This window comes from Musca autumnalis, unplaced genomic scaffold (genome assembly GCF_047663935.1).
Source record: "Musca autumnalis isolate F117 unplaced genomic scaffold, ASM4766393v1 scaffold_2, whole genome shotgun sequence".
Taxonomy (NCBI): domain Eukaryota; kingdom Metazoa; phylum Arthropoda; class Insecta; order Diptera; family Muscidae; genus Musca; species Musca autumnalis.
In genome coordinates, this window is record NW_027411755.1 from 48,328,995 (window position 1) to 48,355,282 (window position 26,288).

Below are 26,288 nucleotides of genomic sequence, written 5' to 3' on the forward strand. Positions count from 1 at the left end.
ATGAGGATTTTCCCATTTAGTTGTGCTTTCATGACAAACGCTTAGCGCTGTCTTTGAAAGTTATGAGTTTGGCTCTGAACGCTAACACGCCGTGACAACACTTTTTCCTGTGTTTTTCAAGGACGTGGGTTCATTTTCATTTAAGATAAAATTATGTCATCTCATAGAAAACGCCATTAGGTCTACGCATAGAAGATCATTAGATATTCTCTGAGAAGACCATTAGATCATCTCATTGAAGACATTTTGGTCTTCTTTAAAATACCATTTGGTCAGGGGTAAGCACGCTTATGTGCGTACTCTTCGTTTTTTGTGAACCATAAAAAATTAAAAGTTTATGCAATTTTTTATTTATATTTTTTTAATAATTTGCATTTTGGACGATTGTAAACAACATTAATGTTTAAAAAATCTTGAAATAAGTAATGAAACATCAAGAAAAATTAAATATGAATTCTCCCTTAAATTTGCCTCTCTCTCGATTTTGCTCAGCTCTGCATTTGGTCTTCTCATAGAAGATCATTAAGTTTTCTCACAAGAGATATTAGGTCTTCCGATAGAAAAATACTACGAAAAGAAGAAATTTTTACCAAATGGCATTGATGTTGATAAATTAATTTTTCCAAAGCAACTTGAAAGAATATGTCTTAAGAAAAGTTTAAAGTTTTTCTTTTTCATATTTCTTTTTATGTTATGTTTATTCATTCATTCATACATCCATCTATTGCCGTGATGAGAGTGATGATAATGTGCAGGGGAGGCAGTGAACAAACCCCTCCATTGCTTGTTTTGTTTTCTATGAATTTAATCCTGCCCAAACCATTAACGCCTTAGCATATGCTACAAAACTTGTGAAATCATTCATTCATTCAGTTTTTTTCATATTTTCCGGTTTTTTCTTGTAAAGGATATGCGTGAGTTTACTGTTGTTGTTGCAGTTATTAATGTTATTTTAACCATAATTTTCGAGAATATCCACACTCACAGAGAAGCAAACATCTATCACGTTTTTTTAGAGGGAGGGGCTTTTGTCTGGATTCATATGACAAAAAATGTTTTTTCATAAAAAAAAATCGGCAATTAAAAACACATTAGTGAAGCGCTTTTTTCTCTTTCATGAGGCCTATTAAGTATTTTTTATTAATATGCACTTCAAGTTGTCAGAAAAAGTGGGATAATAAATTTGGATAATTTATCAATGTTTCAGCATTTTGTTGGTTGATAGACGAAGCCGAATTCGAACTTTTATATTATGAATAATGAGCAATGAAAATTGCGATAGAGCCACTTGAACTAGACATGTTACCTACAAGGAAACCCATAATTTGTATATGCTCAACTTTAGGGCTTTCATTTATACACATTGATATGGTTTTAAATCTGCCATGTGGCAAGACCAAATCTGTTTCAGTTAATCCACAATTATCGACCGTTATGGATGCTCCTAAAGTTCAACGCTTACCGACCTTTATTGATGCTCCTAAAGTTCAACGCTTACCGACCTTTATTGATGCTTCTAAAATTCTTTTAGAAATTCACGCTAAGTGGTCCATATCGATGCTCCTAAAATTCCTTTAAGAAATCCACGCATACCGACCGTTATGGATGCTCCTAAAATTCCTTTAAGAAATCAACGCATACCGACCGTTATAGATGCTCCTAAAATTCCTTTAAGAAATCCACGCATACCGACCGTTATGGATGCTCCTAAAATTCCTTTAAGAAATCCACGCATACCGACCGTTATGGACGCTCCTAAAATTCCTTTAAGAAATCCACGCATACCGACCGTTATGGATGCTCCTAAAATTCCTTTAAGAAATCCACGCATACCGACCGTTATGGATGCTCCTAAAATTCCTTTAAGAAATCCACGCATACCGACCGTTATGGATGCTCCTAAAATTCCTTTAAGAAATCCACGCATACCGACCGTTATGGATGCTCCTAAAATTCCTTTAAGAAATCCACGCATACCGACCGTTATGGATGCTCCTAAAATTCCTTTAAGAAATCCACGCATACCGACCGTTATGGATGCTCCTAAAATTCCTTTAAGAAATCCACGCATACCGACCGTTATGGATGCTCCTAAAATTTCTTTAAGAAATCCACGCATACCGACCGTTATGGATGCTCCTAAAATACCTTTAAGAAATCCACGCATACCGACCGTTATGGATGCATCCTCTATCGATTCTGCTAAAATTCTTTAGGAAATCCACGCTTACTGACCTTTATCGATGCTCTTAAAATTCTTTAAAAAATTCACAATTAGGAACCTTTACCGTTGCTCCGAAAATTCTTTAGGAAATCCACGCTTACTGACCTTTATCGATGCTCTTAAAATTCTTTAAGAAATTCGCACATACCGATCTTTATCGTTGCTTCTAAAATTCTTTAGGAAATCCACGCTTACTGACCTGTACCGATGCTTTTTAAATTTTTAAGAAATTCCCGCATACCGACCTGTATCGTTGCTTCTGAAATTCTTTAGGAAATTCGCGCTTACTGACCTTTATCGATGCTCCTAAAATTCTTTAAGAAATCCACGCTTACTGACCTTTATCGATGCTCCTAAAATTCTTTAAGAAATTCCCACAAACCGACCTTTATCGTTGCTTCTGAAATTCTTTAGGAAATCCACGCTTACTGACCTTTATCGATGCTCTTAAAATTCTTTAAGAAATTCCCGCATACCGACCTTTATCGTTGCTTCTGAAATTCTTTAGGAAATCCATGCTTGCTGACCTTTATCGATGTTCTTAAAATTCTTTAAGAAAACCCTGCTCTCCGACCTTTATCGATGGTTCTAAAATTCTTTAAGAAATCCACGCTTACCAACCTTTATCGATGTTCCTAAAATTCTTTAAAAAAATCGCGATTAACGACCTTAATCGGTGCTCCTAAAGTTCTTCAAGAAATCCTCGCTTACCAACCTTCATCGATGTTCCTAAAATTCTTTAATAAACCCGTGCTTAACGACCTTAATCGATGCTCCTAAAATTCTTTAAGAAATCCACGCAGAGAGACATTTATCGATGTTTCTAAAATTCTTTAAGAAATGCACGCTGAGCAACCTTTACCGATGCTTCTAAAATTCTTTAAGAAATTCATGCTGAGCGACTTTTATCGATGCTTCTAAAATTCTTTAATAAATCCACGCTGAGCGGCCTTTATCGATGCTCGCAGCAGATGCTCTTCTTCTCTCGCTTCTACACACTAGTCTAAGGCAGGTTAAGTCATAATGTAATATTTAGTTATTAAGAACATTTTTTAATTTTAATGAAACAGTGCATAGAATTTTCTGCTTAAGCATTCGAACTAGATCGACGTAGTTTCTATTAGGAATACTAGATCCCGGTTTTATCAGTTTCTGAGTTCCACGTTCGTAAGGCTCTTGATAAGTCAAGCGCCACCATCACTATTCTATCACACGACTTGCTCTGGTTGAGTCCTCGACTAATATCTGTGGAGATATCGTGTTGTCGTGCTGTGTTGCTTACGGAACCCATGCTGCTGATCGGCAAGTGGATAGCTATTTTTTGGCGCTGAGGAAGAATAAAACCTAAAGGGTCATTGCTACGGGCGACAATAGCGAAATCGGTATGTACGATTCACCTTTGCTGACATCTTTAGCTCGGTTCAGTAGCTGGACCACTCTGTCCATTTTCCCGACTTTGGGAAGGATGTGGGTGGCTATGACAAGTTGAGAACTTTAGTGAGATACTCGACTCCCCTGCACATCCAGCTGTTTCAGCATTACCATGGATATTCCACCAGGGCTCAACGCTTTGTGTGATTTAACGTTCCCTAGCACATTCGCAACATCATCTATTGTAAATTGTGGTGGTTCATCCTCGTCGGGAAAATATATAATGCAACGTAGAACTATTTTCTTCGCCCTAATAAGCATAATCGTGTTGATGACAACCGAATTGTTGCTGGCGGCTCGATGGTGATCGGGTTGATATGATCAGATCGGTGGTGATCGGACTGATATAATTGTCTCGATGGTGATCGGGTTGATATGATCGGATCCGTGGTGATCGGGCTGATATAATCGGTTCCATGACTATCGGGATGTTGATGTTGATCGGGTCGGAGGTAAAAGGGTGTGTGGCTCGGGCCTGATGTATTAGAATTCAGTCGGCTCGGTGCTGTTTAGCTCGACTCTAAAGTATTCTGATGCTGTGATCGGCTGGATATGATCGACTCGATGGTGATCGGGCTGATATACTCGGCTCGATGGCATTCGGGGTGTTGATATCGAGTCGGAGGTAATAGGGTGTGTGGCTGGGCCATGATGTATTGGGATGCAGTAGCTTGACTCTGGAGTATTCGGATGCTGTCGGCTCGGAGATAATTGGGTCTAAGCGAGAAAATTAATATAATTAGGTGTGTTGGTCGGATCTGGAATATGCGAATGCTGTCCAAATATAATACGGTTAGTGGGAGCTGAACTTATGAGCGTTCAGCTGGCTGTAAGTTTGGAGCTTGCCGAAAGCAGGGAACACACAAGTGGTTGGAGCTTGCTAAGAGGTTGGAATATGCTAAGTTATGTGAGCTTGCTAAAGCTGGAGCATGGTAAGCGCAGGGAGATTGCTAGAGCTTTGAACGTACTGAGAATATGGAGTTTTGAGCTTGCTAAGAGCGTGGAGCATTCTATGCGCAATATTGAAGTATTGACTGATTTGTACCAGTTACCGAGACTGCGGACGAGGCACACGAATATTTAACTGGTACTCTCTCGGCGGTATTAGACCACATTGGTGAGAAAAATCAGAATATATATTTGAGCAGCAAACGAAGTGAATGATAAGCTCTACGACGGATGAACAATTTTTAGTGTAGGAAATATTGGTTGTATTGGCGGTATTAAATAGGGACATTAATACGTGATGGATATTACTGCGGTTCGAAGGAGATGTAAGAACGTTGCTGTTACAAAAGAGATGCAAAGTCTTCCACCAGATATCTAACGATATCTCTGTGGTCTAGTCTGACACAGACCCTGAGCATGGCTTCCTATGTTTTGAACAATGTATTTTCAAAACTGAACACCAGCAGCCGCGAGCAGGCTATACCTCCAAAGAACACAGATGGCGGAGCCGAAACACACAACAGCGATTCTCGGCCCGGAGAACATGTAAGACTCACTCTGAGGAAGAAGGCAAACATGGATCTATATAATTGTTCCACAAACATCCCATAAGGGACAAGAGAGACTTCTCTCATATCAATGGATCTAAAGGGACAAATAAAAAGGAGGTCTTCAGTAGATCTGTTGATGGAAGACCAAAACGTCGTCTCACAGAAGACCAAACGGGTTTCCGGATGAGGAGGTTTTCTCAATGAGAAGTGAAAGGTAATTTCTTTATTTAAAAATTTTGCCTTTTTTGGGCGAAGATAATTTTTAAATGGTTTTATTTAGCTTACCCCGTTTGTTTTTTTATTTATTTATTATTTATTCTTGGGTCAAATTTAGTAATTCAAATTTCACCCTCTTCCTGTCAACCGATTAATCTGAAATTTTGTATACACTTTGGATTTTGGTGACAATACAATTATATTTATTCATTATCTTTATAAATTCAAGATGGCGGCCGCTACAAAATGGCGGATAACGTAGGTTTTATCAATCCCATCAATATGGGTATCAAATGAAAGGGCTCAACAAGCAGAATACAATATACTATAAAAAATTTAAATCCAAGATGGCGGCCGCTACAAAATGGCGGATAACGTAGGTTTTATCAATCCCATCAATATGGGTATCAAATGAAAGGGCTCAACAAGCAGAATACAATATACTATAAAAAATTTAAATCCAAGACGGCGGCCGCTACAAAATTGCGGATAACGTAGGTTTTATCACTCCCATCAGTATGGGTGTCAAATGAAAGTGCTCAACCAGTAGAATACAAAGTACTATATAAAATTAAAATCTAAGATGACGGCCTCTAAAAATGGCGGATAACTTAGGTTTTATCAATCCCCTCAAAATGGGTATTAAATGAAAGGTCTCAACAAGTAGAATACAATTTACTATGAAAAATTGAAATCTAAGATGGCCGCCGCTACCAAATGGCTGATAACAATTTTTAATCAATCCCACCAATATGGGTATCAAATAAAAGGGCTTGACAAGAAGAATACAGTGCACTATACAGGACATCTTATACACGCGAAAGCCATACAGTTTCCAGCTAAGTACAATTACGGGACGGCTGAAAGCAGAATGTTGCCTTTAATACTATCATGGGCTTCTACTATACATAAAATGCAGGGCAGCACTGTGGATCACGCAGTCGTATACTTAGGTGCGAAACTGTTTGAAGAAGGTCAAGCCTACGTGGCTCTTAGTAGAGTAAGATCTTTGCAGGGACTACGTATAGAGGAGTTGGACTGCAATAAACTAACGGGCAAGAAACCTTGCAATAATGAAGCACTAAACGAATTAAACAGAATGCGAAATAAACACTAAAAACTAGAAAATAAAAATAGATAAAAAACTTTTTAAGTTAAACGGTTTTATGTTAAACATACATTGCAATGTTTAAGATAAAGGTACTAAAAACCAAAAAATAATAAAATAGATACAGTCGTGGGAATTATAAACATATGCATAGACTAGACTAAAATAAAACCATGGGGCACGTCAATTGTCTACAAATTATCGACTTAATGTGCGATAGAAGAATCGTTTAATTCGTCGTTAGGCAGTTGGCCCGCAGACGGTGAGGAAATTACTTACTATTTCTTGCTCATGGAAATTCCAATAGTTATACACTCCATGTAAATAAAAGAGATGTTTCAACTAGTTTATCGTTGGACATTCACACTGCTGCCTGGCGAGGAAGCGTTTCACTGCTCGTAGTTTGTCTTTAATCGACAAAGTACTACTCGCTAACCACTATGAAACCCTAAAACTCGCTTATAATCGAGCTTGCTAGCTTGTTTCCTCATTCTAGCCCTACTTATCACACGCCCATCGTTGTCGGTTGAACAACTGCCTAATTATAGTGTAACATTACAAAACAAACATTTTAATCAACGATTGTAGACAATTGACGTGCCCCACGGTTTTATTTTAGTCTAGTCTATGCATATGTTTATAATTCCCACGACTGTATCTATTTTATTATTTTTTGGTTTTTAGTACCTTTATCTTAAACATTGCAATGTATGTTTAACATAAAACCGTTTAACTTAAAAAGTTTTTTATCTATTTTTATTTTTATTAATTTTTTAATTTATTAATCGAACTTTATGATCTATAATGCAAGTGAAAAAGGAAAGCTGACGATTCGAACCCACACACCCACCACTATGTGACATGCATGTTTCGCCTTCGGTAAAGGCTCCTCAGACATATCGGATGTGGAGCGGCTTCGCTGTCCTCGAACTTTTCTTCTTTCAAATGCATTTTTTGTTTTTTTTTACAACAACAATGAGGATTTTCCCATTTAGTTGTGCTTTCATGACAAACGCTTAGCGCTGTCTTTGAAAGTTAAGAGTTTGGCTCTGAACACTAACACGCCGTAACAACACTTTTTTCCTGCGTTTTTCAAGGACGTGTGTTCAAACCACAGCATGGCTCAGCTGATTTTATTTATTTAAAAATTTTGCCTTTTTTAGGCGAAGATAATTTTTTTTATTAATTTTTTAATCCATTATTCGAACTTTATGATCTATAATGCAAGTGAAAAAGGAAAGCCGACGATTCGAACTCACACACCCAACACTATGTGACATGCATGTTTTGCCTTCGGTAAAAGCTCCTCAGACATATTGGATGTGGAGCGGCTTCGCTGTCCTCGAACTTTTCTTCTCTCAAATGCATTTTTTTGTTTTGTTTTTTCAGCAACAATGAGGATTTTCCCATTTAGTTGTGCTTTCATGACAAACGCTTAGCGCTGTCTTTGAAAGTTATGAGTTTGGCTCTGAACGCTAACACGCCGTGACAACACTTTTTCCTGTGTTTTTCAAGGACGTGGGTTCATTTTCATTTAAGATAAAATTATGTCATCTCATAGAAAACGCCATTAGGTCTACGCATAGAAGATCATTAGATATTCTCTGAGAAGACCATTAGATCATCTCATTGAAGACATTTTGGTCTTCTTTAAAATACCATTTGGTCAGGGGTAAGCACGCTTATGTGCGTACTCTTCGTTTTTTGTGAACCATAAAAAATTAAAAGTTTATGCAATTTTTTATTTATATTTTTTTAATAATTTGCATTTTGGACGATTGTAAACAACATTAATGTTTAAAAAATCTTGAAATAAGTAATGAAACATCAAGAAAAATTAAATATGAATTCTCCCTTAAATTTGCCTCTCTCTCGATTTTGCTCAGCTCTGCATTTGGTCTTCTCATAGAAGATCATTAAGTTTTCTCACAAGAGATATTAGGTCTTCCGATAGAAAAATACTACGTTTTCCAGTAGAAGACCATTAGGCCTTCTCTTAGAAGACGATAAGTCCTTCCAATAGAAGACCAATAGGTCTTTCCATAGAAAACCATTAGGTCATCCCATAGAAGACCAATAGGTGATCTCGTAAAGGACCAATAGGTCACATCGTAGAAGATCATTAGGTCTTCTCATAAAAAAACCATTATGTGTTCTCGTACAGTAATATTAGCTCTTATCATAGAAGACCAATTCTCATAGAATACCAGTTGGCCTTCTCATAGAAGGCCAATACGTTTCTTTAATTGGAGACCAACAGTTCTCCTTCTAGAAGACACATAGACCAAAATATCTGCTTATAGTAGGATTCCTCATTCTCATGAATATCAGGTCTTTATATAGAAAATAATAAGAGCGTTTTGTGGAAAGCCTTCTTATAAAAGATTCATAGTTCCTCTAATAGCATATAATTAGGTCTTCATTTTGTCTTCTCATAATAAACAAAAAAAAACCTTATTGAAGCTGACAAAAATTTCCTCGAAAAAACTGCTTATATTGTGAAAAGTAACAACCTTCCTCAACATATAAAATCTTGCTGACATCTTTCTCATTTGATTTGGGTTGAAAGAGTAACGGAACACAAATGTTGGCGGTTAAAATATTGAAAGAAATGTGGTATCATACCGCCATTCACAATGTTTCAAACTCCGACTTTCTTAACGCTCTTTTTTATTCCACTCAAGGACTAATGTCACTGAACAAATACGTTAACGCAAATTTGTGTTGAAATCTTTAAAGAACATTAATCAAATGTTTCCTAAGCGTTTTTATTCAAACGACACCCTCCGATTTGTGTGTGTGTGTGTCGGAAATTTAACAAGTGATGAGTTTTGCTGAAATATGTATGCGTAGGTGTTATACACAAAAACGCATACATGTGTGAGTTTATGTGTGTGCTGTTACATATTTTGTCTTTTTGGAATATTTTAGCAAAAGATTGTTGAAAATTTCCTTCTGTCACTTTTTCGTTCACACACATTTCACATTGTATTAGCATAAACTTATATAGTCACTTAGTTTGTTCATGCATATGCTTTAACGCTTAACACTTTTAGATGTAGACTTTGAAAAACATTGACATAGTACATATACACATACATATATATGTACGAGTATGTATGTATGTGTGTATGTAGATCCATACAAAGTGAAACGCCAATCAGTTATCCAATCCAAGCATTACCATCTTCATGGAATCTCTGTTGAACTGGTTAACGACGTTCATTTGAATGTCAAACCGCAACAATTTAGTTTTGAATTTTCTTCAACACTAACAATTGTTTGGTAGGGGAGATGGGGAGAGGTTTCCTTCCTCTGCAACACAAACGGCAATGGAGAAGAGTTTATATTTTTGTGAATTTGTGTGAAAATTTGATGATTAACAGTGTAGGTAAATTTAATAGGTTGTGTTTCTATATTTGGAAGAAGTATGGAAGCTCTTCTCTAATAAGGTCAAAATGTCATTCAAAACGAACCTAATTAGTACTTTTATAGAACTCCACTGTTTTCCTATTCCAAACCTAAGAAAACAAAAAATTATTCCAAAGCGGGACATATGTCCTTATTACCGATGGCACCATGATTCTTACAGACAAATACCACAATTCTTACCAATGATTCTAAGGTGGGAAATGGAAAAAAATTTTGACGTCTCTTACGAATGTCCAGATATTTGCGCGGTTGGAATATTTCCATCGGGTAGGCTGGTTCCCTAATGAATAGGACAAGTGACAAAAAAGGATTCAGAGCCATTGTAATATTAGAGGAAATACATATTGTGGCTTGAATATTTCGTACACTGTTTCGTGATATTCCCAAATGTCAATGTCTCTCTTCATCACTTAAATATATTTATGTGCACACTTATCTTAAACATACACACTAGGGTTATAACTTTTTGAACTTTTTTGCAAATATCAAAAATACCACCACATAGCCGTGTAGAGCATGGAAAACTATTATGAAATACGGCGTCAATTTTTCTCTATCGCAAAAAAAGTTTCCGCACCAAATGCATTGAAGTTCAGTAATGCATTTTTTAATTTTAGCTGTTATGACAAACATATTTTCTTTTAATTAAAATTTTTATTTTTTTGTAATCTAATTTAAAATCATTATCAAAGCGTTCTGGACCAATTTGTTCTCAAATCGCGCCATGTCGGAGCATTTTAGGAATTTTTGACACTATTGCAATTTTTGTTTTTTCTTTATAAACTCGCGAATTTTATGTTTATATTTATTGTACCTATTGGACAAGAGAATATGGTATCATTTGCAACAAATTCGCGAAAGTTACAGAGAGTTTTTAATGACTTTGCCTGTGAGAATCGTATTTTTTTCTATGAATATTTATTCAAACAAAGCAAATTTAAAATTATAAGTAGAAAAAATATCAAAAGGGTTTTAGTAATTACAGTCAGCGCGGAAACTTTTTTCACCGAATCGATCTGAGAAACGCGTTTTCATTATTAGGACAAAATTCCCCACGTGGTACTGGTGTTGTATTTTTGTAAAAAACATATACGATTCTCACAGGCAAAGTCAACAAAAACAGCCTGTAACTTTCGCGACTTCGTTGCAAATGACCCCATATTCTTTTGTCCAGTAGGTACAAAAAATATAAACATAAAATTCACGAGTTTATAAAGAAAAAGCAAAAATTGCAATAGTATCAAAAGTTCCTAATATGCTCCGAAATGGCGCGATTTGAGAACAAATTGGTCCAGAACGCTTTGATAATGATTTTAAATTAGATTACAAAAAAATAAAAATTTTAATTAAAAGCAAATATGTTGTCATAACAGCTAAAATTAAAAAATGCATTACTGAACTTCAATGCATTTGGTGCGGAAACTTTTTTCGCGATAGAGAAAAATTGACGCTGTATTTCATAATAGTTTTCCATGCTCTACACGGCTATGTGGTGGTATTTTTTTGGTTATAGCCCTAATACACACACTCAAACGAACAGACTTACACCTACATGTGTGCCTCAGTACCCTCAGATGTATGTATGTTAACTTATAACAAAGTGACAAAATGCTTACCTTGGCGGTGGATCCGCTTGAATTTCACACGCAACTTCGACAGTTTCATCCTTTGAGGCTCCAATTAAGATGACACGATCTAAATGTTTGCAAATTGGTGTATCTGCAAAGAAGAAGACATTAAATGAGAAATATATGTAAATAGTTATGTACATAATGTGTGTATTTATGTGTATATACCATTAATATACATATATAAATTTATATATATGTAGCTAGAACATAGAACATATACTTGGAAGATTTTATTGCTCAAGTATATGGAAGATATATAACCAAAGGAATTTCATTTCATCCTTCCTCATTATGACAGCAAATAAAGTTGCACATGTTTGAGCATAAGTATGTGTGTGTCTTTTGGCAATTGAGGTGAAGTTGGAATGCCTTGTGGAATATATGACGACAAGTAGTTCATTTGGAATATTTAACATAATTGTTGTATGTCTGTATTATCTTCATTTAAGCAGCCTTTAGTCTTGTATGTGTTTCTCTTCACAAAAATGTTTGCCTATGACGTTCCTAGACTTCTGTCTCTATTTTTGAATTAAATAAAACTTTAGTTCTTTTAATTAATTAAAGAAATTATTGTGAAATCTGTTCACCTGATTCTTACACATCAAACCTAAACCTCTTTAAATATTCCTTAAAATTTGTCTGAAATATTCTGGCAAAATAACAAATATTTTTGTTTAAATATTCATAATTCTAGCTCAAATAAACGTTCAATTGGGTCCTCAATATGAAAGATAGCAAGCAACGACCCAGACCGGCTTTAGCATGGCAAAACCCAGGACTTATTTTGGTCCCTTTTCATCTCGAGTGGGCACTGACCTCCTCTTGGTGTCACCTGGGTACTGCCTTAAAACACATTAATGTTTGTGAGCTAACATGTTCCGCGCGTTCACGCACTGTTTAAAGAGAACGTGAATTTTAAGATGTACTTGCAAAGGGCAAGGACGATATTACTGCCTTACAGAAAATACGATGGATTAAAAAAGGCGTCACAGCAGCACCTAAAGCTGGCGCACTGTATTATAGCTGCCATGATATAAAACATGAGTTTGGTTGCACATTTGTAGTTAGTCCGAGGTTACAAAAATCTGGTATCCAACTTCACATATCTGCTAATTTGCTATAATGTACGTATATATGTCCTTTGCCCTTTGTCTTCTAGCCATTAATCACATCTGATATTCATGATGAGCTGACTAACCACAAGCGAAGCGATCGTAGCATATTGATTCAGGAATCGATTTTTCTGGCCAAAACCACAATTTGCGTGCTCCCAAATACTGTGGAAAATATGTAATTTTTGTCAATTTATAAAGCAAACAAGTGAGCATAGGCTACAGTCGGGACGGGGCCGAGTATGTGATACACTACACCACCACCCCTGTGCATAAGTTTTTCACTCGAAAACAGGAGCTCCGAAATATGGCGGCGTGCTCCGAAATAATGTGGAAAATATGTAATTTTTGTCAATTTATACAGAAAACAAGTGAGTAAAGGCTATAGTCGGGACGGGGCCGACTATGTGATACCCTACACCACCACCCCAGTGCATAAGCTTTTCACTCGAAAACATGTCTTTAAGGGAGATACTAAAGTTTTCACCTATCTGGCTTTTATACCAAATGACTTAAGGCGAAATGAACCAAAATAATTAATATTTGATTTTATATTTGACTACTGTCTAAATCAACTTGGTAGCTTTGCTGGTCTTCTTGATTAGCATTTTACATGTCATTAATACACAAAATAGAATCAAAGGTATTTTTCATTAAAGTAAAAACTTCAAAATATTACAATTGTGAAAGCTTGACGCCTCTTGCAATAAATATGATATTTTACCATAAATTCCACATTTAAAATTAGTTTATTTATCAAGCTATCTCTTTGGAATATGTCCAACAGAAGCAGAAATATCTGACATGGAAATAAAATGCCATAAATTGGAAATTGGAATATCCCAGCGTCTTTTTCAACATCACAAGCATTTCACCAATTTTGGAAACGCAATTGGGAACATTTTAAAGCTCAGAATGTCTTCATTGTTGAAACGCATCCAACCAACGCTGAGATACTCGTCAGCACACTTCAAATACAAAACTGGGAAAGTGGGACGTGCGCCAACCTATTTTGCATCATAATAAATGTTACACTTTCCTCATCCATTGGGGGTTTACATTTGGAATACGACTACTAAAAGCGGAGATATTAGCATAAGAATAAAACTTTGCATTTTTGTCCACATAAGTTGTTTGCCCATTCCGAATTTGAATATTATCCGTTGTTTAGCCACCTATCCCAACCTACTTTGCATTACTGAAAGGCGGGATTTTCCACTTTCATAGGCATGCTTAGCTTTTGGAAGGTCCCCACCAAAACTGTGATATTCGTCATTATAATAAAAATTCCAAAAATGAATAACGGTTTTATTAGCGACTATTGCGATATCTCCTTTGTTTCACCACTTTTCGACAACCTACTTTACATCGTTAGAGAGGTGATATTTTCTACTTTCATTGTCAAGCTTTGCTTTTGGTATACCCTTATAGACGCTGAGATATTCGCTTGGAATTAAAAGTTGACTTTTTCTCCAAATAATTTGTTTGCCCATTCGGAACCCTGAATATTATCCGGCCATCACCAAAATCAGTAGTCCTCCTCCCCTTTGGGACCCCCATGAACCACAAAACTTTCGTGACGATCCGATCAAAATTGCTACTTGTAGCGTAATTTCAAAAAAAAAAATGGAAAATGGGATGCATTACCGACTATACGATATCTCTGTTATTTGGCCACCTACGCCAACATACTTTGCATCATTGTAATGATGGGATTTTCTAATTTCATAGGCAGGCTTTGTCTTTGGAAGGTCCCCAACCAAAGCTGAGCTATTTGTCATTATAACTAAAATCGAAAAAATAAAAAGTTGGGTTCTATTTGCGATTATTGTGATATCTTCGTTGTTTGTTCACCTACTTTACATCGTTAGAAATGCGATATTTTCTACTTTCACTGTCAGGTTTTGGTTTTGGTATACCCTTTATAGAAGTTGAGATATTCGCTTTGGAAATAAACCTTGACTATTTCTCCAAATAAGTTGTTTGCCCATTCCGGCCATTAAATATTATCGGACCATCACCAAAAACAATAGCCTTCTTCCCCCAAAATTTGGTGGTGATTTGATCAAAATAGCGACCTGTAGCGTGATTACAAGGTTTAGGTGGACAGAAGGACGGACGCACACACATAGTCAGATCGACTCAGCTCGTCGAGACATTCATTTTGGTATATATAAGTAAGGGTCTACGACCATTATTTCTATGCGTTACAAAACCACCTTATAATACCCTCCCATATAGTGGTGTAGGTATTAAAATGGAATTTACTTGTGAACATTTTCGTCCAATCATTTTTCACAACTTTCGACCTGGATAATCACGGCAAGAGTGCATCGGTCAAATTAAATTTCTGTTTTTTTTTATCGACCATCCTATAGCACTATGAAAATCTGGTTTAATGAATTCAATCGTGGCAGACACTAGTCAAAAAGCGAAGGTCGTGAGAGTCGCTCAAAATCGTCCGTTGTGCAAAAAAAACAAGTAAAAAAGTATCAGTCGGCTTTGCCGACAGAGATATACCCTCAGCCTGTACAAATTGAAACACTTTTTTTCACAAAAAAATTATGTATTTAGGGGGTTTCAAAATTTTGGTCACGTATGAACCGAAAAAAATGTTGATTAGGATTAAAGTTCAAAAATTTTGCTGAAAAGGTACTTAAAGGAATGGACCGACATAGACCATGGGGGTGCCATAGGGGGTTTTTACACCCTTCGGGCTGTTTTCTCAAGAAGTATGGACTTGCCCCTGAAACAACTTTTACCATCGTAATTGAGGCAGCGAATGTAAGTTGTTTCAACAATGATTCAATAGCAGGTCTTAAAGTGAACTTATCCAACATTTTGTGTGGGAGGTACGGGATGGAGTGGACAAATATAGTCCATATTCGAACCTGATCTATATCTGGTAGATATTATGAGAATGTGTAAAGTATGGACCAAATCGGTCACTCCCATCAAGAGTTATCGTGCCCACAATTTTTCCGAATATTTTTGAACTTTTGTGGGGTAGGTACCTGAAGGAGTGGACCGATATGGCTTATCTACGAACTTAAAGTAAGTTTGGAAACAATATTACGAGGCCAAATTTTGGCCGGAACCGGCATTTCCGTTCGAGAATTATCTTGCGCTTCCACCCATAAACATGGTGTCATAGGGTTTGTTTTTCAACTTTCAGGCTATTTTTTCAGGAAGTATGGACTTGCCCCTGAGGAAACTTGTACATTCGTATAGGGGACAGTGAATACAAGATGGTACAACAAAAACCAAGGCGATTCGAGAGCAGGTCCTAAACTGAACTTTTCCGAAATTTTGTGTGGGAGGTCCTCGAAGGAGTTTACCGATTGAGTTCATATTGGAACCTCATCTAAGTCTGGTAGAAATTTCATAATGTGCAAAGTATTTACCAAATCGGTTACCCCCTTCAAGAGTTATCGTACGCACAAATTTTCCGAACATTTTCGAACTTCTGTGGGGGAGGTACCGGAAGGAGTGGACCGATATAATCCATCTTTGAACTTGAACTAAGTTTAGACAAAATATTACGAAAGCCAAATTTTGGACCGCATCGGCAGATCCGTTCGAGAGTTATCTTGCGCTCCAACCACTACACACGGTGTCATAGGGTTTTTTATAACTTTCAGGCTATTTTCTCAGGAAGTATGGACTTGCCCCTAATGAAACTTATAGCGTCGTATAGAGGACAGCGAATACAACTGGCGTAAACAAAAATCAAAATGATTCGAGACCAGGTCCTAAACTGAACTTTTCCGAAATTTTGTGTGGGAGGTACCCGAAGGAGTGGACCGATTGAGTCCATATTGGAACCTAATCTAAGTTTGGTAGAAATTACACGATGTGCAAAGTATGGACCAAATCGGTTATTCCCTACAAGAGTTATCGTGCGCACAAGTTTTGCGACAATTTTTGAACATTTGTGGGGGAGGTACCTGAAGGAGTGGACCTATATGGCCCATCTTCGAACTTAAATCGAATCTGGACAAAATATTTCGATACCCAAAATTTGAACCGAATCGATTGATCCGTTCGAGAGTTATCGTGCGCACCAGCCAGCCAGACAGACCGACAGACAGACAGACAGACGGACGGACATTGCTAGATCTACTCAAAATTGTCTGAAACGGATATCGTACAAACATACTTGGGGTCTAAAACCATTATTTCGATGAGGCACATTTTTGGTCGTATCAAAGTGTAAATACCCTCTTTAGCCTAAAGGCTGAGGGTATAATTAAGCCGTGTGTGAACGGATAATGCAATATCACCGTGTTATATACCGTGAGATTGAGGCCTCCTTGGGTATTTCTTCCACCAACTAACATTTTTATATTGCATGAACACCTACCTGGCCGGATCCAGCAAAATTGGATAATCGCTCAAAAAGAGGCTCTTGTGGATTGGTGCAAAAAAACAATAAAAATAAAAACGATCGCTGTGCTTCAAACGAAGTTTAAAAGGTCGTAACAGACGACGAATCTTTCAGCAAGATCGGTAAAACAATGTGGCTAACGTTCAAAGTACCGAAATTCGGAAGGTACCGTTCCTTTGGGGCTATATCAAAACGTCGATCTATACCTACAAATTTATGGCGGATAGTTTTCAAACTCAAAGAAGACTAAATACCAAATTTCCGATATTCCGGAAAAACCTTCAAAATACCGAAAATCAAGAGGTACGCTTCTATGAGGGATATAGGAACCCGCGTACCTATAATTCTCTTCTGGAATATTTGATAACCCAATGGGAGACTAAATAACAAATTTCAGTCTTTCGGTGGGTTGCTGCTAAAATACCGAAAATCGGAGGTAACGTTCTATGGGCTCTATATGAAGGCGTGAACCTACATATACCGACAAATTTCATATGGAACGTTTAATATCCCAAATGCAGACCAAATACCAATCAGCCATTTCGGTGTGATATCGAGGGGCTGTACTAAGGCGTGAACCTATACCGACAAATTGCATATGGAACGTTTGATACCCCAAAATAAGACCAAATATCAAATTTCAGCCATTTAGATGTAATATTGAGGCCACATCCTTTAAAATACCGGAAATAGGGAGGCACTGTTCTATGGATGCTATACTAAGGTGTGGACCAGTACCGACAAATTTCTATACAAATGCGTAAACCTATACCGACAAGTTTCTGGGGCAAAGTTTTATACCCCAACGAAGACTGAATACCAAATTTCAGCCACTTCGGTGGATTGTTGTGGCCACAACCTTCAAAATATCGAAAACTGGGATGTGCCGTTCTATGGGGGCTATATGAAGGCGTGGACCTATACCGACAAATTTCGTATGCAACGTTTTATGCCCAAAATGAAGACTAAATACCAAATTTCAGCCATTTCGGAGGAATATTGAGGCCATACCGACAAAATTCTTGGAAAAAGTTTTATATCCCCAACGAAGACTAAGTCAGCCATTTCGGTGTGATAGTGAAGCTAAAACCTCGAAATACCGACAATTGGGTGGTACCGTTCTATGTGGGCTATATCAAAACGTGGACCGATATAGCCCATTTGCAATACCAAACATCCTAGGAGTAATAGAAACTTTTGTACCAAATTACAAAGCTTTGTCTTAAAAATTGAGAGGTGTATCTTGATTTCAACAGACGGACAGACATATCGACTCCGGGAAAAAATTATACCGTTGTAATAATATTGACGTGAAAACAGTCTTCTGCAAAAATTTTTAAATAGATGCGGGACGAGTCCTCAAACTGCACTTTTCCCAAATTTTGTGTGGGAATTGCTCCAAGGACGGGACCGATATAGTCCATATTCCAACCTGATACATGCTTGGATAAACTATAACGATGTGCAAAGCATGGACCAATCAGAAACTCCCTGCGAGTGTTATCTTGCGGATTCGCTTTTTTTGGTTAAAGTCGTCCGGTTTTCTTGGAGCTGTTAGGCCATTATCTCAGGAAGTATGAACTTGCCCACGAAAAACATTACACCCTCGTAAAGCGGACAGCAAGGATAACATGCTGAAAAATTTTAAAAGGATCCGATAGGAGCTCCTAAACTTAACTTATTCCGAATTTTGTGTGGTAGGTACCCGAAGTAGTGGAACGACGTAGCCCATATTCGAACCCGATCTATATGTGGAAGGGTTCTAAAACCATTATTTCGATGAGGCACATTTTTGGTCGTATCAAAGTATATACACCCTGTTTGCCTAAAGGCTGAGGGTATAAAAATCTCCACATAGAGGCGAATTAGTAATGTGTCCTTATTATAATGATGTGACCAAAGTTTTATCATGATATTTACATTAGAAGTATTATACAACTTTGACCACCTTGTACTGCAAGAATTTGATTCTATAATTTTCTTTAGTTCATTTTATGTTCATAAATTCTACCTTAGACTTTACACTTATCGTTAAGATTTAATAAATTATATTTAATTGAAGACGTTTCTAACATTCTTTCGTTTATGGTAATGCCTCAAAACTATTCCATCTTGCGGCATAAACAAAGTACAGCATTTAAAGTTTATGCAAAATACATATAACAACAACGGCATCAACAACAATCACTCTAATAACAATAAACGAACTTCTTATGAAAGAAACTAAAATCCAGTCAACTGTTTTTTATTCTCTGCTCAGTTATTTTGTTTCCTTTTTATTTAAAGTTGTTAAACAATATGTCAAAGCCAAATGATGATAAGTCGTCATATTCCATGGTCACACATTTTATGCTCGACTCCTGTGGTGCTTGATGAAGGAGGGAGTGATAAGGTTGTTGCTGTTGAAAGTTTCAGTTTTTACAAGGGTAACAACTTTGTGGTTAGGTTTGTGAGGGGGCAGCAGAAAAAAGGGATGACGAGCCTTGTGTTTTTCCTGTGTGACATTTAAATAAAAGTAATAAATTATTGTCTTTCGTAAGTAAGTAATTTTTATACAAAATGATATATTGCTGGGAAAAGGTTTTTGAAAAAGTCTTCGCACAAAATAAAACTACAGAGGATTTTTTTTTGTCAAAGAGAGGACACACAAAACTGCAATTAAATAAATACTAAATGAATTGTCTTGTGGTTTTCTCTAAGACCTTAGGGTTTTAATTATTGTGTGGTTTTGCACTACAAGTGGCACAAATGTTAGGAGAAGAAATGAGTTTTAATGAAAGGGTAGACCAACGATTTTTGGAAGAAAAAATTAAACCAAAATATAAAAATTAATCAACGATTTCTTTGAGGCACTAAATAGATTCCAAAAATTAAACTTTAAATTATTTTAAACTTTAACAAAAATTAAATTTTTGAATACCTTTGGGACGATTTTCAGTACTATAAAATCATCAGTACTAAATTTGGAGCAGTGTCAACAATTTTTTACTTGTTGAAGGAATAATGCCGTTATAGACCTACATTTATTAGAGAATATTCTTGATGGACCTGAACTTTATTTAATCTTTCCACAATATATACACTACAAACTATTATTATATGTAAATATGCATTCTCTTTGTTCTCAAAATGCACTCGATTGTTTACTCTCTCCTCCCTTAAGTTGCCATAACAAAAGTGCATTACAACAAAACCAAAATCGCAACCAGGATTTGTATCAGTGTGCAACGTAGCAACAAAATAATCAACGTTTCTTCCTGCAAAAAATGACTGACTTGCTCTACCATGGTAAAAATAGAAAACTTTTAGAAATATAAGAAATTGCTTTTGAAGTAACTGCTGATTAATGTTGGGATTTATGAAAGTGTACAGGAATATATACTATGTATGTATTAAGATAGACAAGAAGAGTAAATATCAAGGGAAACTAACAGAGAATTATGCGTTCTTGAGGAAAAATTAAATTTTCTTAGTTAAAACTTAATTCCGACTTGGCTGTGTATCAGTAAATCAGTTAATGTAAAGAGGCAACGAGGGGGAGTTTTGGTTTTAACGAGGATAGCTGAGGAATTTCGTACGGTATGCAAAGCAGGAGAGAAGATATACTGATTGAGCACAAAATTTTATTTCATTTCCGGTAGGATTGGATTTTAAACAATTTTTTAAGGTGGAGCTAAACATGGATTTTCAAAGATTCTTTGTGGATCTTAACGTTGATTTTTAAAGAATGATTTTTAAAGAATTTTTTAAGTGGACCCAATCACGGATTCCTAAAGAGTTTTGTAGGTGGACCCAAACGTGGATTTTAAAAGAATTTCTTAGGTGAATCCAAACGTGGATTTTTTTAAGAATTATTTTGGTGAACCCAAACATGGATTTTTTAAAGAATTTCTTACACCCAAATGTGAATTTCTAAAGAATTTTTAAGTGCACCAAAACGTGGATTTTTTTTAAGATTTTTTAGGTGAACCCGAACGTGGATTTTTTTAAAAATTTCTTAGGTGAACAACAACAACAAACATTGTTCCACAACATCCCATACGGGACAAGGGAGACTTCTCTTATATCAATGAGTGCACCCAGATTCATATTTAGCTCAATGATATGGGACCTACTGTTTATCGCCGAGTCCGAACGGCGTGTCCTAAGACACCACTTATAGAGTAGTTTTTCAAGGCTGAAATACTCAGGAAATGTCGCCAACATTACTGAGGGGTATTTTGCCACCGTTGAAAAATGTTTGGTGTTGCCTGGCCGGGGAATCGAACCACCGACCTTCTGCGTGCAAGGCGGGCGTGCATACCATTGCACCACGGAGGCACCCGTTGTGAACACCCGTGGTGAACTTACTTACTTACTTAGCTGGCCCATTACAGAACATTTGTTCTATAGGCCGAACTAAGAAGAGATCTCCATTCCTCTCTATTTGTTGCTTTGCTCTCTGGAATACCGCGCCTTTTCATCTCAACATCCACTTGTTTGCGCCATCTATTCCTTGGCCTGCCAATTCTGCGTGCACCGCCATGTGGCATGTATTCATACGCCTTTTTAGCGGGTTCATCATCGCTCATTCTTATGATATGGCCTAGCCAACGCAATCGCTGCATCTCGATACGTTTAACAATATTCATGTCGTTGTATAGCAGATACAGCTCGTGGTTCATGCGACGTCGATATTCACCGTCAACGCAGATTGGTCCGTAGATCTTTCGAAGAATTTTTCTCTCAAACACACCAAGCACTGCCATGTCTGCTTGCGCAAGTACCCAGGCTTCGGAGCCATACATCAGCACGGGTAGTATCAGTGTTTTGTAGAGCGTTATTTTTGTTTGACGAGATGTGGCTTTGTTTTTAAACTGCTTACTTAATCCAAAGTAGCATCTGTTGGCCAATACAATTCTTCTTTTTATTTCACAACTGATGTCGTTTGTTGTGTTGACGGAGGTGCCGAGGTAGACGAAGTCTTTTACTACCTCAATATTATAGGAACCAACTTCCACAGTCGGTCCGAGCTCAATGGACGCATTGCGCGTCGACACCATCAACTTGGTCTTCTCACCGTTTACCGCCAGACCCACTTTAGCAGATTCTCCTTCGACCTTTATAAAGGTATCAGTTACTTCTTTTACTGATCGACCCATGATGTCTATATCATCAGCATAAGCAAGTAACATGTGACTATTGGTGTAGATTGTGCCACTTCTTTTGACGTTTGCCTCTCGTAAAACCTTTTCTAGCAGGATGTTGAAGAGGTCACACGAAAGGCTGTCTCCTTGTCTGAAACCTCTTTTGGTACCAAACTCTTCGGAGAGGTTCTTTCCTATTTTAACTGAGGACCTCGTGTCAGTTAAAGTCATTTTACAAAGCCGGATGAGCTTTGCGGGAATACCAAATTCAGACATGGCTTGGAATACCTTTGAGCGCAGCGGACTGTCGAAGGCTGCTTTATAATCGACAAAAAGGTGGTAGGTGTCGATCTGCATCTCTTGGGTCTTCTCCAGGATTTGCCGCAGGGTAAATATCTGGTCAATGGTGGACTTGCCAGGTCTAAAGCCGCATTGGTATGGTCCAATAATCTCGTTGACCATTGGCTTTAGTCGTTCGCACAATATCCCTGACACGATCTTGTAGGCAATAGGGAGTAGACTTATGCCCCTATAGTTAGAGCATACAGTCTTATCTCCCTTCTTGTGGACGGGGCACAGGATACTCAGGTTCCAATCGTCGGGTACTCGTTCTTCCTGCCAGATGGTGCTAACTAGCTGATGAATACACCTTATCAGCGTGTCGCCTCCGGTTTTGAACAGCTCGGCTGGTAAGCCATCGGCCCCTGCTGCCTTATTATTCTTCAGCCGATTTATTGCTGTCTTTACCTCATCTTGGCTGGGCAGTATACATTCAATACCATCTTCTGGGATTGGGACTGTGGTATCTTCGTCTTCTTCGCTGCTATTGGATACCAACAGATTTGAAAAATGTTCTTTCCATATCCTGAGTATACTATCTGTATCAGTTACCAAATTACCTTGCTGGTCTCTACAGGAGGATGTGCCTGTACCAAAGCCATCAGTTTGATGCTTGACTCTTTGGTAGAATTTTCGGACTTCATTCTGGCTCCTGTACATCTCGATTTTTTCACACTCCCGCTTTTCCATCTCTCTCTTTTTCCTGCGGAAAAGACGTTTCTCCTCTCTCCTTTTCTCCCTGTATCTCTCTCGTGCGCTACGCGTTGCTACGGATTGTAAAGTAGCCTTATATGCCGCATTTTTCTCTTCGGTGGCAGCACGACACTCCTCATCATACCATGGATTCCTTGGTGGAGGTCTCTGGTATCCAAGTATGGATTTTGCGGCTGTTTGCATGGAGTGGGCAATGCTTTGCCATTGCGCTGATATGTTATCGGGATGAGGAGGGCTTTGATTAAGCAATTGGGCTAGTTGAGTGGAATATGCTGTGGCTATCTGTTGTGATTGCAGCTTACCGATGTCTAACTTTCGTGTTGTGTCTGCTCGTACTTTGTTTGCTACGTTTAAGCGGGTGCGTACCTTTGCTGCAACAAGGTAGTGGTCCGAATCAATGTTTGCGCCTCGGAACGATCGTACATCCAACACGCTCGATGAATGTCTTCCATCTATCACAACATGATCAATTTGGTTTCTTGTTTTCTGATCTGGAGACAGCCAGGTGCCCTTATGAATATCGAGATGATTAAATCTGGTACTGCTAACTACCATGTTTTTTGCAGCTGCAAAGTCTATCAGTCTCATACCATTGTCAGATGTTTCACTGTGGAGACTGAATTTCCCGACTGTTGGGCCAAAGATATTCTCCTTTCCAATTTTGGCATTAAAATCGCCTAGAATGATTTTAATGTCATGGGCAGGGCAACGGTCATATGTTTCTTCTAAGCACTCGTAAAATATATCTTTGGTCTGTTCGTCCTTTTCTTCAGTGGGAGCATGAGCGCAAATAAAGCTGATGTTGAAGAATTTAGCTTTTATTCGAATTGCAGCAAGTCTTTCATTCACTGGGGTGAAGCTGGATACCAGATGTTTTAGTCTCCGACTAACTACGAATCCACAACCAAACTCATGCTTTACGTCATGGCAGCTATAATACAGTGCGTCACCTTTAGGTGTTGTTGTGACGCCTTTCCCAATCCATCGTATTTCCTGTATGGCAGTAATATCGGTCTTGTACTTTTCAAGTACGTCTGCCAATGCGAAGACTGCACCTTCTCTATAAAGAGTGCGAACATTCCAGGTGCAGATTCGCAGATCATGGTCCTTAAAACGTTTGCGGGGTTCGTCAACTTTAGAGGGGTTTGTTTTTCTTTTCTTTCGTTTTTTCATAGTAGGCTGTTTTTTCTAGGGGAGGGTTACTAACCCGACGCCCAAACCCAAGTTTTTAACGTTCTTATGGGTGAACGCGCGGCACATGTTAGCTCACTACCTTTAACGGATGTTAAAGGCAGTTCCCCAGGTGACACCACGGGGAGGTCAGTGTCCACTTGGGATGAAAGAGGGACCAAGATAAATCCTGGGCTTTGCCATGTTAAAACCGGTCAGGACCGTTCCTTGGTATCTTCCATCCCCTACGTCACCCGTGGTGAACACTAACGTTTATTTTCTTAAAGAATTTCTTAGGTGAACCCAAACGTGGATTTTTTATTTTCTTAGGTGAACCCAAACGTGAAGTTTTTAAAAGAATTTCTTAGGTGAATGGAGATTAAAAAAAAATATGATCCACACGTGGAATTTCTATGAGGACCCAAATGTTGTTTCTTTAATGAATATTAAATTTAAAAAAATATGATCCACACGTGGAATTTCTATGTGGACCCAAATGTTGTTTCTTTAATGAATATTCTAGGTGGACCCAAACGTGGTTTCTTTAAGAAATTTTCTAGGTGGACCCAAACGTGGTTTCTTTATGAAATTTTCTATGTGGACCCAAACGTGGTTTGGTTAAGGCGTTTTCTTGGTGTAGTGGTCTCTTTAAGGAATTTTCTAGGTGGACCCAAACGTGGTTTCTTTAAGGAATTTTCTAGGTGGACCCAAACGTTGTTTCTTTAAGGAATTTTCTAGGTGGACCCAAACGTGGTTTCTTTAAGGAATTTTCTAGGTGGACCCAAACGTGGTTTCTTTAAGAAATTTTCTGGGTGGACCCAAACGTGGTTTCTTTAAGGAATTTTCTAGGTGGACCCAAACGTGGTTTCTTTAAGGAATTTTCTAGGTGGACCCAAGCGTGGTTTCTTTAAGGAATTTTCTAGGTGGACCCAAACGTGGTTTCTTTAAGGAATTTTCTAGGTGGACCCAAACGTGGTTTCTTTAAGGAATTTTCTAGGTGGACCCAAACGTGGTTTCTTTAAGAAATTTTCTAGGTGGACCCAAACGTGGTTTCTTTAAGGAATTTTCTAGGTGGACCCAAACGTGGTTTCTTTAAGGAATTTTCTAGGTGGACCCAAACGTGGTTTCTTTAAGGAATTTTCTAGGTGGACCCAAACGTGGTTTCTTTAAGGAATTTTCTAGGTGGACCCAAACGTGGTTTCTTTAAAGAATTTTCTAGGTGGACCCAAACGTGGTTTCTTTAAGGAATTTTCTAGATGGACCCAAACGTGGTTTCTTTAAGGAATTTTCTAGATGGACCCAAACGTGGTTTCTTTAAGGAATTTTCTAGATGGACCCAAACGTGGTTTCTTTAAGGAATTTTCTAGATGGACCCAAACGTGGTTTCTTTAAGGAATTTTCTAGATGGACCCAAACGTGGTTTCTTTAAGGAATTTTCTAGATGGACCCAAACGTGGTTTCTTTAAGGATATTACTAGGTAGAGCCAAACGTGGTTTCTTTAAGGAATTTTAATGGGAATTTAAAAAAAAAATAGGAGGACATAAAAGGTTTTTTAAGGATTCAGTGTGAACCATAACTTATGTATGGAAGGAACGTGCATTTCTTTACGGCTATTAGGCTCACCAAAATGAGAATTTTAATGATCGGGAGGACCTACATATCTTGCTTGAGCCTGGTTCAAATGATCCGTACATTAAATCCATGGGGGGTAGCAATTAGGTGAGTAACAGCCAAGTGTATGTTGTTTAACGTACAAATCCTGCGGAAGGGAAAAGGGATCTGTACTCCAGAATATAGGTTCAACATTATCCCGCTTTTGGAAGTTCTTAAGACGCTGGTGACATTCGGTTCTAGCGCCGACTGAGCAGATTGATAGCTGGCGTTTTTCACTGTCAATG

General features: G+C 37.8%; 1 protein-coding gene across 1 annotated transcript in view; it reads right to left on the reverse strand.

The window, feature by feature from the left end:
- Positions 1-26,288, reverse strand: part of side-II (sidestep II transmembrane protein) — a 482,796-nt gene that overhangs the window by 99,634 nt on the left and 356,874 nt on the right. The window contains exon 12 of the mRNA XM_073967649.1: positions 11,527-11,629. Within this exon, the coding sequence (XP_073823750.1) occupies positions 11,527-11,629 (103 nt within the window). The remainder of the gene's footprint in view (positions 1-11,526; positions 11,630-26,288) is intronic.